Below are 18,593 nucleotides of genomic sequence, written 5' to 3'. Positions count from 1 at the left end.
TTCTTGATGTATATATGGAAGCAAATTCCAATTTCTTTGGAGGCAGTTTTTATGTTTTGCGAAGCAAATTCGAATGTATGTGGAAGCACTTTTGATGGAAGCAACTTAATGTTACACCAGTGGCGATTTTCTTATAGTGCGAAGCACATTCTCGATGTTGTGAACAAAACACACCATCACTAGATCAAATCAATCTCCAATTGCCAATTAGCAATTTCTCTGGCCAATCGAACAACAAAATTTGTAGGTAGGAATCAAATTAAGTTGCACTTGAATCAAAGTTCATTACGATTTGGAAGCAAATTATAATCTCTTTGGAAATGATGTTTGATGGCAACAAACCTTTGTTTTCTTGTAACAATTTCGTGTTACCGCGGAAAACAATTTTCTGGTAGTTCAGAGCATATTTTTCTATGTTGCCAAAAAAAAAAGACATCATTATGCTGAGAATACATTTTTACTATATTGAAACAATCTCCTATTGCCATGGAAGCCATTTCTCTAGCCAACAGAACCACAAAAAATGTAGGTAGGAAGCAAAATTCATTAGATTGAAAACAGGGGCGGATCCACGTTCATGGTTGTGGGGGCAGCTGCCTCCACTTAAATTTTTTATCTTCTTGTATTTTTGTTCAAATATGTGTTAATTTGCCCCATTTCTCTAATTTTGGCCTATATCTTCAAATGGTTACAAATTTTGCCCCCTCTCACCTAATATTTTGTGTCCGCCCCTGATTGAAAACAAATTTTCTCGGTATGGAAGCAAATTGCATGGTTCAAAAAAAAATCTGCATATAGAACCTGATGGGGTATTGCTAAGAATTAGATCTGGTGTGATTTACGAAGTAGTTATAAGGAAATAGCTGCAATTATTATAAATTCTACATTCAATCTTCCGACACATTTTCTGTTGATCCATCGCACACTCCATATGAAACTAACTCTACGGCGTATGAGTAGTCCGATGGAATGTGTTAGCTTAGGATTGGCACTCCGATCCCTAGTCCTGCCAAAAAGGGCCGAGGCTACCAAAAGAGATCGAGGCTTGTGAGCTGCTTGAGATCGACTCATATTATAGCTTGACCCAAGATCGACTTGAAAAGAAACAAGTTGAGTATGATCTCAGCGGTAGCTTGCGTACAATACAAGTCGGGTGCGAGCCAAAGCTACCTCGCTCCACTTAGCTCGACTAATAATACTCTGTCGCAAAATAAGTGACGTGGATAAAAATCCACGTCACTTATTTTGGGACGGATGGAGTAGAGATGTTAATTTTACAGTAGAGTGAAAAATTAATCATTTGTTACTACTTATTTTGGGGTATATTTTTTTTATCCAGGTTAGGTTTGTTGCGAACCTAAACTATTTCATGATTTAAGTTTTTTTTATCTTTTTTATACCTACGTTCCTTATGTGTTTGTTCAATTGTGTTGTGGTGTAAATAGCCAAAAATATATTTTGCGTAACAAGTGAATCATAAAATCTTCGCATTTTCGTCTAGCTCAAAAGCAGATGGACTCAATACTGCTATAAGAGCATCTCTAGCAGACTGCGTATATGGTATTGAACTGACAAATAACCGCTAGTTTATGGTTTTGTTTGGAAAAAACTGACCCGAATAGACTCCTTATATTTGCGAACCGTAAAAGAAATTGTGAATCAACTGAACTTCTCCGTCCAACGGGATATATCTCCAGCTTCCCACGCGGGGATGTTCGGTACCCTACATCTCTAAAAAAAAGGTTGACGGACTGAAATTTCATCTCACGCTTTCTGTTCCCTTCTGTTCCCTGCCTGTATGCCGCCGCCTGCGTCTCCTCTGGCCGGCGCCGCCAGCCTATCTCTTCCTCCCATTTCTGTTATGCTCTAATCCCCCTCTGTGCTCGTCTCTCTCCTCTTGTTTCTCTTCTCTTTTCGTTTCTCTCCCTTGGGCGCCTCTAATGGCCGCCGCCCCTGCCCCCACGAGCGCCTCCTTCTTCATCCGAGTCCCTGTTCTCCTTCATCCCGAGCATCTCTAGAAGATTCCATTAACTTGGAGAAACTCCAAATTGTTGCATTGAATCAGTTCGTGGATCGATGAAGATTAAATCTCAGGTTTCAATTTGAGGAGAAATTGTTTAGAGTTGGGAATTTTTTTTTGACGAAATGCTGCCAGCACTGCTTTCATTAATTAAGGTAGAAAAAAGTACAAAGATTGTACCAAGAAAAAGAAATTACAGAGAACAACTCAAGAGGACTTACAACAAACATCGCCACAAGAAAAACACACACGTTGCTAGAGGAGCGCTCACGACACCATCGAAAGGCATCTCGACACCGAGACAATGCTAAGAGCACAAACAACACCACCCTACTCAGCAGCCATCACCACGACCACCGAAGCGAGCAGGTGTGTGGTGTTCTTTTGTTCTCGACACGTGTTGTGCCCGAGGAGGAAGACGGCACGAGGTGGGCTGGCTGGGGCACTAGATGGGACAGGTTTGAAAATTCTGTTTTTCAGGCCATTTTGCGGATTCTATTCTGGCCGGGTCAAATTTGTTATTAAAAAATGAGAATGAATCTCTGTGTGTTATTCCATTGATTGATGATGATACTTATACAGGTTGAAGAGGCACCAATACATGCATTGGTGTCCCAAACTTTTGCCTTCACATCCCAAGTTTTCCAAAACTTGGGACACGAACGGTTACAGTAACTTCCTACTAATAACTAACTAATTGATCATATATTATTCTTAACACTCCCCCTTAATCAATTTGCTTCTTTGACTTGTATATTCTTGAATCATCATGGAATCTTGTAATGTAGTAATTTCCTCCAAAAACCCTGTGGGAAAAATATTGAGGAAATAATAATATTGATATGTTATGAAAACTCCTTTTAAAAACCCAATGGGAAAATTAAGGAGAAAATGGTATAACATATTTTGAGTATTGCCTCTTGATAATTCATATTGAATTATATGGACAATAAATATGTCTTGTATATTATCTGTAAAAACCCCGGTGGGGAAAATAGAAAATATGACATATAATCTTATGTTAATATTGTCTCATTAAAAACCTTTTATGAGAAACTAGTGAGTAAAACTCATAATAGAAAAAGAGTGCAATATGATGTTGTAAACAGGTTAAACTCAGGTGAACACTCCCCCTGATGATTGCAAATTTTTAAGTTGTCGCATACCGATCCCATATACAAATTTCTGAAATGTGGAGTTAGGTAAGGACTTAGTAAACAAATCCGCGAGATTATCATATGATTTGGTTTGCAAGATATTTATCTCCCCATTTTGTTGTAATTCATGAGGATATAATAATTTAGGTGCAATATGTTTAGTTATATTGCTCTTTATATAACCTGATTGCATCTGAGTAACACAAGCTGAATTATCCTCATAGATAATCGTTGGTGATTCAATTGAACCAATACCACATGATTGTTGTATGTGGTTAATCATTCTGCGTAGCCATATACTTTCACGAGACGCTTCGTATAAGGCTATTATTTCCGAATGATTTGTGGATGTAGCCACTAGAGTCTGTTTTAGAAGACTTCCATGATATGGCTGTCCCACCGTGTAGGAACACGAAACCAGTCTGGGATCTGGCATTGTGGGGATCAGATAAATAGCCAGCATCAATGTATCCGATTAATTCAGTGTCTTGGTTTTCCTTTTGGAAATATAGACCTAGATTTTTAGTGCCTTGTAGGTAGCGAAAAATTTGCTTGACTCCTACCCAATGGCGTTTTGTTGGAGCTGCGCTATGTCTAGCTAGTAAATTTACCGCAAATGCAATATCCGGCCGGGTGCAATTTGCTAAGTACATTAATGCCTCGATAGCACTAAGATATGGGAAATCAGGTCCCATAATTTCTTCTCCATCACCTTTTGGTTTGAATGGATTTTTTCTCTACGTCTAGAGATCGAACTACCATAGGTGTTTGCATGGATAGGATTTGTCTATGTTAAATTTCTCCAAGATTTTCTGGATATATGTAACTTGGTGAACCAATATTCCCGAGGAAAGGTGCTCAAGTTGTAAACCTAAGCAGAGCTTGGTTTTACCCAAATCTTTCATTTTGAATTCCGTCTTTAGGTGATTGTATGTATCATCAAACTTCTTGATGTATACACTTGGACAATCATCATTGTTTGAGTATTTCTTCAGTGGAAGAAAATCATTTAGTCAGCTGTACCAATTTGCCAAACTATGTTGATAAGCCATATAGTGACTTATTAAGGTTTTACACTATTAATGTTGCATCGTTCGTGTGCATTTGGAAATTGGGATTCCTCAAGGAATCTATATGTCCAAAATAAGTGACTCATAAATATATTTTTGTCACTACGTCTATCAACTGCATAAATAGACGATTTAGAATTGCCACTGAAATATGCTATCGGAAAAATGATTTCATGCATATATGGAGAATTGGTTTTGGGTATCTACGTGAACCCTTGTGCTACAAGCCTCGCTTTTGAGTTTCACCACCTCATTATTTTCATTTATCTTTCAAAATAAAATTGGTGTAGGTATTACTTTCGCTAATACCTTCCTTTTTATTTAGCGAAGCTGATTCTGCTTGCATTGCATCTTTCGATTGAATCCTGTCCGAGTGTTTACACACTATGCCATGGCCATGGTCTTTGGACCAGGATCATTCGGGAGGTTCTTTGCAATTATAGTGCAGAATGTATGTCGACAATTTTGTAGTCTTTTGATGGTTCTCCGAAATCTAGATATGTGCAGGTTTCCGTGTGTAGATCAGACACACGTGATATCATCGTATAGATGATTATGTACCCATGATAACTATTCGCAGTTTCCCAATGCGGTCAAGTCTAGGTATTCCGATGTCCCAGACATTGTGTGCACTATTGAGCTGGGTTTGTGGAGGTTTTTCTTCCACTGGGTGTATATTACCCATTTGGTATCTATCAATGTGAAGTTGAATTGCATTTACTGATTTTTGAGAGTATACTTAGAAGTTTTCTTTGTTGCTTGCGAGGAGCTGAATCATGTGGTGTGGCCATACTTCTCCCCCTCGTGTATTAAATGGGGAGTTGTGTGATTCTTTATTGGTATTTCCACTCTTTCAGGCACATTAATTGCATGATTTAAAGGATTTGTATGATACCTTTGTAGTCAGTAAATGAGTATGGCAGATTATTTGAAATGTGTTGCAAATGAATAATTTTCTGAACTAGAGGTTCAGATCCTTAAGTACGTGGATTTGAGAAGAAAATGTGTTGGACGTAAATATTGATTTCCTGGCATTCTTTCTGGTACTTGAAATCTCCCCCTAATGCCTGGAAATGCTCCTCGGTGAAATAGACAGTGTACTAGCCATAAATAACTCCCTCTGATTGGGGCTCAAGGTATTTGTAAATGACGGAAAATACAGTTATTCCTCACATAGATCCCGAATCTGTGAGGGGCCATTGATGTATGCTAGAGTGGTGATATCGGTATTTAACCGAATAATCGCAGATGGGAAATCTTTGGTAGATGCCCACGTATAAATAGGATAGGGGAATTATTACAATATGCAGTTGTTTACCTATGAATTAAGTCAGTAGTGTGTAGAACTGCGTGACCTAACATGAGGTTGATAAGTTGCAATTCATTAGTAAAAACCATGTGTAATGAGCTATATCTTTTGATCAGATATTCAAATCAAACCATTATGAGTTTGGACATGTGGGACATAGTGTTGAGCTTCAACCCCCCAAAACCATGCAATAATCATTGAAAGCATGTAAGGAGAATTTTGCAACAATGTCAATTCGAATTGATTTAATTCGATATTCAGCATTATGAGCTTGTAGTATACTACATTGGCTCATTATTTAGCATATACATGGTTTTGTGTGGATAAAAGACACACGTGAGACATCGTGTAGATGAACTTATTGAACCATGAAATACAGGAAAAGTCCAGACCATGGTTGTATGCAACCACAATTATCACTTTGAATGTCCTCAAGGAATTTGAGTGGTTTTGCTAGTATTTTGAGATATGAAGGTCCCAAAATTAACTTTCCTATAGCACAAATAGTGCACTTGGAATCTGAATATTGAGGAAATTTAGTAGTATTTAAGCCATGACTAACAGACTGGAATTGCTAGTAATTTTCCACATCATCCCTAATCCAGGGTGACAATGGCGACTATGCCATATTTGGAATGTAGTGACATTCTGAAAAATTACCTTATACGCAACATTTGCAACGGGTGTGGTGTATGTGTACTACAATCCGGACGATAAAGAAATTTTTCAAAAATTTGATTGCCATATCCGTTATATTTGTTGGAATGAGAAATTCCAATTGTTGTTATCGTGGGTTTCAATATGAATCCCATTTGGACGGATATCTCTAAACTTAGTAAAGTATAGAGTTCATGGAGCCGCTGTCCACTAGGCAAAATTCTTCACCCATTTTGGATTGACTCCCGTAGAAAACTATATATTGAAAATGAAGAACTTTAATAGAAATTCTTAATAGATATATAGAATACTTACAAATTTTATATAAGTATCAATGTGATGATACAATATCGTAATTTACAATACATACGTCAAATATGTAGGTACCAATATGTTGATACAATGATGTAATATTACAATATAGATGACAACATTTACTATAAATATTTACAACAACATTTGGACATAAATATAAATAATATCTATTTTGGAGATAGATAAACTAGCTTAGGTCTCCATACATGTCATTTGAAGCAAATTCAACGATCATGTTCTCCGTGCTCATTGGATCCTCGGACGATCGGATTTTTGGGTTGTTGCTTGGTGATTCATTGACATCTTGCGAACAACCGGCTTGCTTGGAATTGTCGGATTGGAAATTGAAATGTGATTCAAATCTTGGTCTTTGATGACCAGGTCGCTTGCGCCCTACAGATTGTACGTACAGATCTACCAAATGACGGGGGGTATGGCACTTCTTTGTGATATGCTTGTAGCATCCACATTTCTGACAAACATTAGATTTGTCGTATTGTTGTTTGAAATTGCCTTTCCCCTTTTCCTATACACGTGGCTTGTTTTTCTTGTTGTTGCCCTTTTGCTTGCCTTTGAAGTTGTTTGGTCAATTATTCGATCCATTGAACTTGTTGTTCTTCTGAAAATTAGCATGTACTTCAGGTAAAGGTGCAGCGCCTACCGGACGCTGATGATGATTTCTCATTAGAAGTTCATCATGCTTTTCGACCTGAAGTAAAACATGGATAAGATCAGAATATGTAGTAAATTGGCATGCACGATATTGTTGCTGGAGGATCCTATCGGCCGGAAGCATGGTGGATAAGGTCTTTTCGATCTTTTCCGCTTCAGCAGGTTCCTTCTCGCAAATTTGCAATCTTGAACAAATTTTATGAACGGCATGATTGAACTCTCCAACAGATTTAAAATCTTGTAGGCGTAGTTGAGTTCATTCATGTGTGGCTTCAGGCAAAATTACGGACTTCTGCTATTCATATCTAGTTTTAAGGGCAAGCCATAGTGTGTATGGATTTTCTTCCATGAGATACTCTAATTTGAGATCAACATGGATGTGGTTCCTTATAATGTATAAGGCATTATATTTGTGCAGATATGTGATGGGCTCTTGTCCCTCTATAGGAGGTTGTATGGCCGCTGAAAGTCCGCGTGACGCAAGGCTCACTTTTACGTCCATTGCCCAAGTTGGATAGTTTCGACCGTCGAGGGCGAGTTCGTCAAACTCTTTCCCGGTCATTTTGTCCTACATGGGATTGAAAAATCATTGATTTTGTCAATTACTAGTAGGTAACTCCAAAATATTGTGGTCATTGCTGTAAGTAATTTGCAATAAAATGCATGAAATTTAATCAATATAAAATTCATATAGTGTAAACCTGAAATAACACTTTGAAGATAATCACCAATTTATTGGTGTAGATCTCTCAGTTCTATGCGAAATAATTCGCTGCTTTCAATAAGGTATATGTTCCCACGGAACATTCAACGCAATTATATCGTTTTACTATTATTGAAAGGCTGTAGTACCTTGTGATTCACATATTAGAAGAGCACGGTGAAGGTAGTCATTGTGCGTATGCACACAATGTAGACCTCTCAGTACTATGCGAAATTATTCGCTGTTTTCAATAAGATGTATGTTCCCACGGAACATTCAACGCAATTATATCGTTTTACCGTTATTGAAAGGCTGTAATACCTTGTGATTCACATATATTAAATTGAGGTAGTCACATGGTGATAATTTTGTTTATCACAAATGGAGATTTTTCTTCAATCAAGTCAATTTTGGGCATTTTTGGTGCCTTTTTGGGACTTAATTGTTGAAGCAAAACTCTCAAAAATGCAAAAGATAAAGATCTCGATTGCAAAGTGTAAATATCACATGTAATAGGGGATGTCAAAAATGGTGATAATTTTGTTTATCACAAATGGAGATTTTTCTTCAATCAAGTCAATTTTGGGCATTTTTAGTGCCTTTTTGGAACTTAATTGTTGAAGCAAAACTCTCAAAAATGGAAAAGATAAAGATCTCGATTATACAATATTTACATTTACATTTACATAGGAATATATTCTAAAAACCACTGGAATCTAAATAAACATAAGTGCAGGGACCTATAGGTATGTAAAATATAATTATTTAGATAGATACATGGACCAAATCGCAAATAACCGAAAACACACGGACTTTTCTGCAAAAGTCGTGGGGGAGGGGACGCGGGCGTGGGCCTGGGCCGCGGGGGCCTTTGGCCGGCCCAGGTCGGGCCGAGGGCAAAACAGCGCAGGCGGTTAGGGGGCTCGGGCGCGGGCGGTTCCCGACGCCGCCGCCGCTGCCACTCTCCTCGGTTCCGCCGCCGTCCGCCTCGCTCCTCTACCGCAGCCCGGTGGAGCGGAGGCCGGCGAGGAAGGAGCCGGCGGGGCGTGGGCCGGCGAGGCGCTGGCCATGGGCGCGGCGGCCGCGGTTGCAGGGGCGGGCGCAGCGGGAGCCAGAGGCGCGGGTGGCGCGTCCGGCGTCGGGACGCCCACCAGCGGCGCGGGGCCAGCGGGGCCGAAGGCGGCGGCGCGAGGGCCGGTGTGGTAGACGGCAGGGGCACGGAGGCCGGCGCGGCAGAGGCCAGGGGCGCAGCGCCACGGGCGGCGCACGCGGGCGTGGTGCGGGCGGCGAGGCGCCCCCCGACGGGGCGAGGCCCACCGGCGGCTGCTTCTAGAACGGTAAGAACAACGCCATTGGTTCTCAGCTTTCTTCTCTTCTTGCTCTGTGATGGTAGAACTACGTGTTACGAAAAAATGAGAATGATTATTCCATTGATCGATGATGATACTTATACAGGTTGAAAAGGCACCAATACATGGATTGGTGTTTCAAACTTTTGCCTTCGCGTCCCAAGTTGACACGAACGGTTACAGTAACTTCCTGCTAATATCTAACTAATTGATCATATATTATTCTTAACAAAATTGATACTGGAAAACAAAGTTCGGTAGACTGAACTTGGAGTTGGATTAAGCTCGCTTGTTTTACAATATACGAGCTGTGCCACTTGTACCCCAACCAAAGTTCCAATAAAATGGTAAGTTCCTCTCATTGATCAGGAGAAAATAGAGTTTATGACGTTAATTGTATGCTACGATTAAACTTTCAGTTAAGCAGTTCATCGCGTCGGATGCTTAATTCTGTTTTGTACTCCTTCCGATCCATACGGAGGTAGTAGAAGAAAGAATATGTCTAAAACAACGTTCTACTAGCCATCGTTTGCAATCTAGTTTGGTTAATTTATTCTGCACAAATCCACATAACGCATACACACCAAAGCAACAGAAATAAGCAAACATTGCGATTATGTCACTTCTCGGCTTTATAGAGAGACCATGAACAGTTCAGCAAGTAAATGACTAACCAGATGATACAATAACTTCCAATTAAACACTAATAAAGCTGATGTGGAACACTTCATCAGTTGCATAACCATCTCTGCATCGCCTCTGCAGACTGCTTACCATGGGCTTCCATGAGCTTCTCTTACCGAAGGAGCCGCATCTTCTTAGGTGTTTTACCATCTGCTACTGAAAAACAAAAGGCTGGACTTGCAGCATTTTGAAATTTATAGTCACTGTTAGCTACTCTCAGCCAGGAGAGAAATTATGTACTGAAAAAGTCAACCAAGTTAAACAGCTACGGATAATTGCATGCTTCTTGCAGTGAACACAATGCTCCAGAGTTCATCAAATGAGTAATGCCATGTCATGATGCCTATCACTGTGCTTCTCCATGAACATGCATGACATGATATGAATCATCCCAACATTTCTCAACACTGAATTGTTAGCAAAGCCAAAAAAGAAGTCTGTTATACTATTACAGTATATGTCGAGATTGTAATGTGGCAATGCCATGAACAGATGAAATGTTGCAACTGCACACTGAACTACATAACACTACATAATTTTCATGACAGATGCCAAATGCACATCTAAGAAACATTCAGAATGGCCTTCTCAAAACACAATAGCTAATATAAAGGAGTTGACACCACCAACGATGACAATGGTGACAATGCAATGTCTACCAGATGATGATGATGTCCCAGAAATTCCACCTAATGAAGGTGATGATCATGCCCCAGAAACTCCACCTAATGAAGATGATGCCATACATGACAGAAAAAGGACATTTAGCAGAACATGCAGATGATAATTCAAGATGGCATGCCAAAGATCAAGATACATCCCCTCAAGCAGGTATCAGTTTGAAGGAGCTCCATTGAGAGTGCCAGCCATGCCACCGACTAAATCCTTCCTTCGCCCAAAAGGATTTTTTGAAAATGTTCAAGACGTTAAGGACTCAAGAGAGCAATTATAAACTATATACAGCCAAGCAACTACAAACATAAGCCAGTAAGCTATTATAAACCAATTAGCTAAATTAACTCATGAAACAAAAGAAAGAAAGTAATAAAGGATATTGAATTCGCATTCCACCGCGACCAGAGCTAGGAATAACAGCACCCTGCAAAGTATGGTGTACGGCAGAAGCAGCACTCACATCCTAAAAAATGGGAGGTGTTTGAAAAATGATTAGGAAACATAAGTAATGACATGCTTATAACAACATGAAGCCATCACAATTACTTACATCAAATTCAATAAAACAAACAGTGTTCCTGTCTTGACGCAACACTTTCATTTGTTTGAAACCAGGTTGCCTGAATGTTTTTGATGAAAAATTAGATATGTTTGCCACAACCAAAACCAAGTGCAGCAGCAATGCTCCCGATAAAAAAACTAATATCCACATAATAAAATTTTATGTTGGAAGTTTGGACTCTTACACACTGAAGAGGCCCCGCAATTCCTCTTCAACAACAGTTTCACCAAGATTGCCAATAAAAAGGGTATTGCATGGAGGATTATCTTTTGTGTTCTGCAAAAGCAAATCAACAGGTGTTATCAACAATAATATCTTTTCAAGGATGTGAAAGAGTGATTAAAATATAGACTTGGTCAGAAATTTCATTGAAGCACCGTAATGCATTTCTCCCTTTTTGTTTAAACAAATCAGGATCGTCTAAGAAAAGCATCACGTTGCAGCAATGCACCAGTATATTTAATATAATTTCATTCACAGCTGAAGAGTTTTATCCATGCCTTCATTTCATCAAAGAACAGAGAAATGGGCCCCTTCAAGAGGAGAAAAAAGAACAGAGAGTAACACGAGTTGAGAATGTTGTCACGAAGTGCAGGGACATGAGCCATACTATTTTTACTATTCTGTACCAAGAAAATACTGTCCCATCGAATGTAAAAAAAATAAGCTACACATGTTTTAGTATAATAAGACTGCAGAAAAATAAGTGTAACATGGAAAGTAAAAAATGATGAAATCAAGAAAGATGCTACAGGATATTACCAGGCCTTTTTAAGCCTAGGATGAAAACATCACCACAAAGCTACTGACCATGATAAAACTAAATACTCCCTCCGTCCGGAAATAAGTGACGTGGATTTGTATACTTCCTCCGTCCCAATATATGAGGCACACACGCATCCCAAGATTACAAATTTAGCTAGCAAAATATAAATTATATTTAATAAAAAATATATCATTAGATTTGTAATCAACCTCCGTCCCAATATATGAGGCACACACGCATCCCAAGATTACAAATTTAGCTAGCAAAATATAAATTATATTTAATAAAAAATATATCATTAGATTTGTAATCAAATGAACTTTCTGATGATATTTTATTACGTCATATAATTTATATTTTGATCGTTAAATTGACGATCTTGGGACGCGTGCATGCCTCATATATTGTGACGGAGGGAGTAAGAATCTATACTAAGAATCTATACAAATCCACGTCACTTATTTCAGGACGGAGGGAGTACCACAAAACTTAAGCTATGCAATAACTGCAAATTAAATTACCTGCACAGGAGCATATGCTGTTGGACCTGGCAAGGGAGAAGGTGAAGCCATTGGTACTGGGGGCACCGGATAGGCAGCATATGGATTATAAGGAGGCGGTGCTGCCAAATAACTAAATGGCACCCAAAAAGAAGCATTATATAAGCACAAAAACATATTATTAGTTGAAGGACATAGCAAAAAAGGTAGATAACATACCCTGCATTTCCCCACACGGCAACAGCTGGTGGGGGTGGGTGAAATGGAGGAGCATATGGAGAATGAGTATAATCTCCACCAGTTCGCAGGCGTTTACTTTGGTCCATAGCATTTGCATCAGCTCCTACACGTAATGTAGGTTTTAATTGTTTCAATACATAATGCATATGAAAAAGTTTGTATTGATCAAACCTATCAGTAAAAATGAAGAGATGGAACGAACTAAGATGAAAACATCCAAACTACTTAATCTGCTACCCACCATAAAATTGAAATACCATATTTACATGGGCATTGTGAGATTTCTCTATCTGATTTAACCAAATATGTAAATGAACATATCAATTTAATAACAATTCATTGAAGCACCGATTATGGGTCACCTTGTCAATTGAATATTTCATAAAGCTCTACGGTTAAGAAAGATGGAATGAAACATAACTACACAAGAAAGTCTAGTTGCTGGGCAGTACCACAATTCCCCATGAGCTCACATTTTGTTTAGGTTGACAAAATCTACATTTTATCAACAGCTACCCAGCTACTGCTATACAGTACAAAGCTACCCAACAGATGCAGTTCCCCATCTAGAGACATGCAAAAACAAGAAACGTGCAGAGAATGGGCAAAACGTGCCTCTTTTGATGAATAGGTTCTTCTTGGCCATCTCGATGTGCAGCGCTGACTTGGTCTCCGCATCGAAGACGAGATCCTGCGGAGGAAAGATAGCCTCGGGTGTCACATCCAACCAGAACAAAAACCATAACCGACCGCCGTCGAGAGTCCATAAAATCCGAACCTGCAGCGCGGCCTTGGCGGCGTTGGCGTGGTGCGCGTAGGAGAAGAGCGCGAACCCCATGGGCTGGTCGCCCTTGAAGTTGATCTGGGAGGCCTCGAACCCCGGGAGCCAGCGCAGGAGGTTGTGCAGCTCCCGCTCCTTGACGTCGACGGGGAGACCCGTGATGAAGATGGTGCGGACCTCGTCGGAGCCGGGGCGGGCGGCGGCGTCGGGCACGCCGGGCACGGGGGGAGGCGGGGGCACGGCCGGAGGCACCGACGCGGCCGCCGCGGGCGGCCACTGCTGGTGGAACGGGTGGATGCCAGCGCCGGCCATGGAGACGGCACGAACCCTAACCAGAGAGAGAGAAAAAAGATTGGGTTTTGGGGGTTTGGGGAGAGGAGACGGGAAGCGATAGGGGGAGGAGATACAGAGATGGATCTGGGTTGGGTTTCGAGCCGATGTCCAGGCTGGCACAGCCGGCAAACAGAGGGCCTGCGGCTGCGCCGACCCGAAACTCTTCCTCCAGGCCCAGGCCCAGGTCACCAGGTGCGGCACCCCGTTAAGCCCCGACGGGGCCTAACAAAGCCCGCCTCGGCGCATGGGCCAAATCATTGAGTAAAGGAAAAACCAATGGGTTGGGCCAGATTAAGAAAAAATAGTTGGGTTGGGCCAAAACATGAAAAATGGTGGACTAAAAGAAAAATAAATAGTAAGTTGGGTCAGAATCGAGAACCTTAATGGGATAAATGTGTTAATTCTAAAAAATATTATAAACTGGTCGTGTCGTGCCGACCCAAGGGCCTGAGCTTGAAGCCCAAGCACGGCACAGGCGGGACTTCAGGCTAAGCCCGATGGGTTTTCGGGCTTTGCCAAAAGGACCAGCCCGTTGGCCATCTATACATAGAAGCCATAATAAGGGTGTGTTTGTTTGGGTTTGCCACACTGTCTCTTTATTGTGTATTCAAAGTTTTTTCTCCACTGCAAAGCTTTTTTTAAGGCACGGTAAAAGGTTATTCTTTTTAGAGGCAATGTATGTAAAAGGCTATATCTATATATATGAACTTGAAAAAAGTATCCTTGCCAAGTTTGATTAACTAGCATGGTCATATGCATTTCTACACAAAAAAGAGAAGAGCAAAACACATTAACACAACGAAAATGGCTTTTGGCTCCCGGGATCTAATGATCCCTTTATTTCGGAAAAAAGAAATCAATTTTCTAAATTTCAAAAGATTCTAATTTTTTTTCCAGTGTAAATACAGATGAAAACTATACACCTGCAAATTTTCGTGAAAAAATACGTTTATTTGATATGTAGAAAAATTGTTTCAACTAGATCTACATTTTACTATTCGAGATTTACAAGAAAAAATCTGTACAAAGCACATGACGTGCCATGGATTCCATTCGAAACTATCTTCAGTTATGCGGTCTTATATATGGTCTTTATTGAAGATCCGTAACAGGATGTGCTTTCAGGGAATAGCCATATGATGGTTTGGTCCGTGTGCATTCGTTAGCCATAACACGCTCAACCCTTGCTGGAACAAATTGGACAAGACGGATTGCCTGGCGAACCTGCCTCTTCATTTTGGGTCCTGATAATATATCTGAGCTAGCATCCAGCTTATCTCTTGGAAGCTCGTTCCTTTCTCAGTTCCAAAATAATGTTATGAACGTGACAAATAAGAACCAAGAACGAAGAAAAAATCACAGAACCCTCTCAAACAACGAGAACGAAAAATCACGGGCGCCCGCCAACGAAAACTTCACCACATGGAAGTGTTTACAACGTCAGGGAGATTTCACGAACTCAACTCATGCGAACTTCAGCCCAAAACGTAGGCATACAATGGGTATATATAGCGGAAGCATTAAGGTAACTCAGATCCATAACGGTCACACCGGAAGTTCCAGTTGGAGGCCGAAAGTTCCGCATATTCCTAAATATCCGGAAGTTCCGCAGCAAATTTCGCAAATTTCCGAAAAGTAACAGAAAGCACCCGGAGGTTCGGCCGGAAGTTTCGGCTCCTGGAATGGCCGGATGTTGAGGTGGAAGTTCCGGTGCCTGTGAATTTGGATCATAATCCAACAAACTCCACCTTGAGACAAATTCCTCGTAGCATAAACGGCAACAACTCCTAAAACAAAGAAAACACCTTCGGCGCCAACAGCGACTAGGGGCTAAACAATTATACCAAGTAAGCTTGAGCATTGCTCAAACTTAGCAATAGGAACAGGATTTGCACATCATATCAGCAGGATTATCATGAGCGCTGATCTTGCATACCTTCAACTTACCTTGTGCAACAATGTCGCGGACAAAATGGTATTTGACATCAATGTGCTTGGTTCTCTCATGGAGCATCTGATCTTTAGTATGGTAAATAACACTTTGCCTGTCACAAAATAGGTTAATGCAAAAAACATCTTGACAAAGCTCAGCATATAAACCCTTTAACCAAACAGATTCTTTGCAAGTTTCAGCAATAGCCATATATTCTTCTTCGGTTCTAGATTGAGCAACAACTGGTTGCAGTGTTGCCTTCCAACTCACATCACATCCACCTACCGTGAACACATAACCTGTGAGGGATCTTCTCTTATCCAAGTCGGTAGCAAAATCTAAATCCACAAAGCCAGCGAGTCCCTCATCAGTCTTGCCAAACTTCAAGCAAGCATTTGATGTGCCATGGAGGTATCTGAAAATCCAATGAACAGTTTTCCAATGTTCTTTACCGGGATTAGCCATGTAACGACTGACCAAACTCACAGCATATGATAAATCAGGACGTGAACAAACCATGGCATACATCAAGAAACCAACAGCACTAGAATAGGGAACTCGTGACATATACTCAATATTTTCATCAGAAGTAGGACATTGCAACGCTGACAACTTTAAATGAGAAGCAATAGGAGTATTAACACACTTTGCATCATGCATATTAAAACGGTGAAGTACTTTCTCAATGTAACTTTACTGACTAAGAAATAGCAACCTAGATTTTCTGTCCTTTTTAATTTCTATACCTACGATTTTCTTAGCAGCACCAAGATCTTTCATCTCAAATTCACTACTTAGTTGTGCTTTCAAAGTAGTGATTACTTTCATCCTCTTGGCAGCAATTAACATATCATCAACATATAACAACAAGTATATAGGTGATCCGTCAACAAATTTAATGTAGACACAACTGTCATACTGAGATCTACTAAAACCACGTGAGATCATAAATGAATCAAACCTTTTATACTACTGTCTACGAGATGTTTCAAACCATAAGGGGACTTCTTCAACTTACACACAAACTTCTCTTTACCAGGAACTATGAACACTTCAGGTTGGTCCATGTATATTTCCTCCTCAAGCTCTCCATGCAAAAATGCAGTCTTCACAGCTAACTGTTCAAGCTCAAGATCATGCATAGCAACAATACCAAAGAAAGTACGGATCGAATTATGCTTTACCACTGAAGAGAACACATCATTATAATCAATACCTGATATTTGAGTGAAACCTTTTGCCATTAACCTTGCCTTAAACCTCATAGGCTCATTAGGAGACAAACCCTCCTTTCTCTTGAAAATCCATTTGCAGCGAACGACCTTCTTTTGTTTAGGCAAGGGCACAACATCTCATGTGCCATTCTTCTCAAGAAATTGCATCTCCTCTTGCATGTCAGACAACCACTTCACACGGTCGCCGGAAACAACAGCTTCATTATATGTGGCCGGTTCAATATCATGCTCCACGTGTTCTGCACAACTCAAAGCATAATAAACAAGATCACACTCTTCAATTAAACGTGGGCGAGGACCTTTATTTCTCTTAGGACGGTCAGCTGCAATAGACCGCGTGGGTTGCTGCAAAACAGGTGGTGAGGGTGGAACAATATCATCATTATTATCATCATTGTTCCCATTATCATTACCATGATTAACCTGAGCATCATCGTTGTCAACAATTTCATCAACGTGCTCCACCTGCACTTTAAGTCTCTCCTCTTCAATGCGAGAGGCATCAGTGGACAAAGTATGATGATACATAACTTTTTTCATTAAAGACAACATTCCTGCTCAGCAAAATCATTTTAGCTTCAGGATTTCACAACCTGAAAGCTTTTACTCCAGAACCATAGCCAAAAAAAATGCACTTAACAGCTCTAGGCTCTAACTTCCCGTTATCAACGTGAACATAAGCGGTGCAACCGAAAACTCTCAACTGTGAATAATCAACCGGTTTACCAGACCATATCTCAATGGGAGTTTTCTTGTCAAGTGGAATAGAAGGTGACCTGTTTATGAGGTAGCATGCGGTGGAAGCTGCCTCAGCCCAAAAACGCCTACCCAACCCTGCATTGGACAGCATACAACGGGCCCTTGATATGATGGTTCTATTCATGCGTTCAGCCAAGCCATTTTGCTGTGGAGTACAGGCAACCGTGTAGTGCCTAACAACACCATCGTTGCTGCAAAACTCCTCAAACTCATCAGAAACAAATTCACCACCATTATCAGTACGCAAATTTTTTACCTTTCTTTCAGTTTGCTTTTCTACCATAGCTTTCCACTTCTTAAAAGCACCAAGAACATCAGATTTGTGTTTCAAAAAATAAGGCCAAACCTTTCTTGAGTAATCATCAATAATGGTAAGCATGTAATTAGCACCATCAATAGAAGTCTTATGGGAGGGTCAACATCAGCATGCACATAATCTAATATGCCTTTAGTGGTATGAACGGAAGAAATGAATTTAACCCTTTTGTGCTTACCATTAAACGCAGTGCTCACAAAACCCAAGCTTACTCAAGTTGCAGCCATCGATCAGCTCTCTCTTGACCAACTCTGTCATCCCATGTTCACTCATATGCCCAAGACGCATATGCCACAGATTCGTTTTTCCACAATCATCAGAATCATTAGGTGTAACGGCAGCAGTAAAACCAGACAAAGTGCTACCTCTAAGAACATATAATTTGGCTGAATTCATATCACCTATCATATGAATAAGAGAACCTCTAGATACCTTCAAGAGTCTACGCCCACCGGCGTACTTGTACCCGTCACAGTCCATAGTACAAAGTGAGATTAAATTTCTTGCCATGCTTGGTATGTGCTTCACCTCTTTCAACATGCGTGTCATGCCATCAT

The 18,593-nt window shown here is 40.4% G+C and overlaps 1 protein-coding gene and 1 long non-coding RNA gene across 2 annotated transcripts; one reads left to right on the top strand and one right to left on the bottom strand.

Annotated features, from left to right (window-relative positions):
• The first annotated feature begins 8,740 nt into the window (after positions 1-8,740).
• LOC106866572 lies at positions 8,741-9,613 on the top strand. Its single transcript, XR_001407309.2, has 2 exons — positions 8,741-9,240; positions 9,359-9,613. It is a non-coding gene; the product is annotated as an uncharacterized LOC106866572 (long non-coding RNA).
• Positions 9,614-9,850: 237 nt separating this feature from the next.
• On the bottom strand, positions 9,851-13,837 carry LOC100829014 (RNA-binding protein mde7). Its single transcript, XM_003573562.4, has 8 exons — positions 13,458-13,837; positions 13,295-13,370; positions 12,659-12,782; positions 12,461-12,572; positions 11,358-11,449; positions 11,162-11,231; positions 10,992-11,074; positions 9,851-10,852 (listed from the first exon to the last, which is right to left on the bottom strand). Exons 1-8 carry the CDS (start codon positions 13,770-13,772, stop codon positions 10,771-10,773), a joined length of 954 nt encoding a protein of 317 aa, XP_003573610.1. The 5' UTR covers positions 13,773-13,837; the 3' UTR covers positions 9,851-10,770.
• Between the last annotated feature and the right edge of the window lie 4,756 nt (positions 13,838-18,593).

This window comes from Brachypodium distachyon, chromosome 3, assembly GCF_000005505.3.
Source record: "Brachypodium distachyon strain Bd21 chromosome 3, Brachypodium_distachyon_v3.0, whole genome shotgun sequence".
NCBI lineage: Eukaryota > Viridiplantae > Streptophyta > Magnoliopsida > Poales > Poaceae > Brachypodium > Brachypodium distachyon.
The sequence above is the reverse complement of the archived record's forward strand: the minus strand, read 5'-3'. Positions and strand labels throughout refer to the sequence as shown.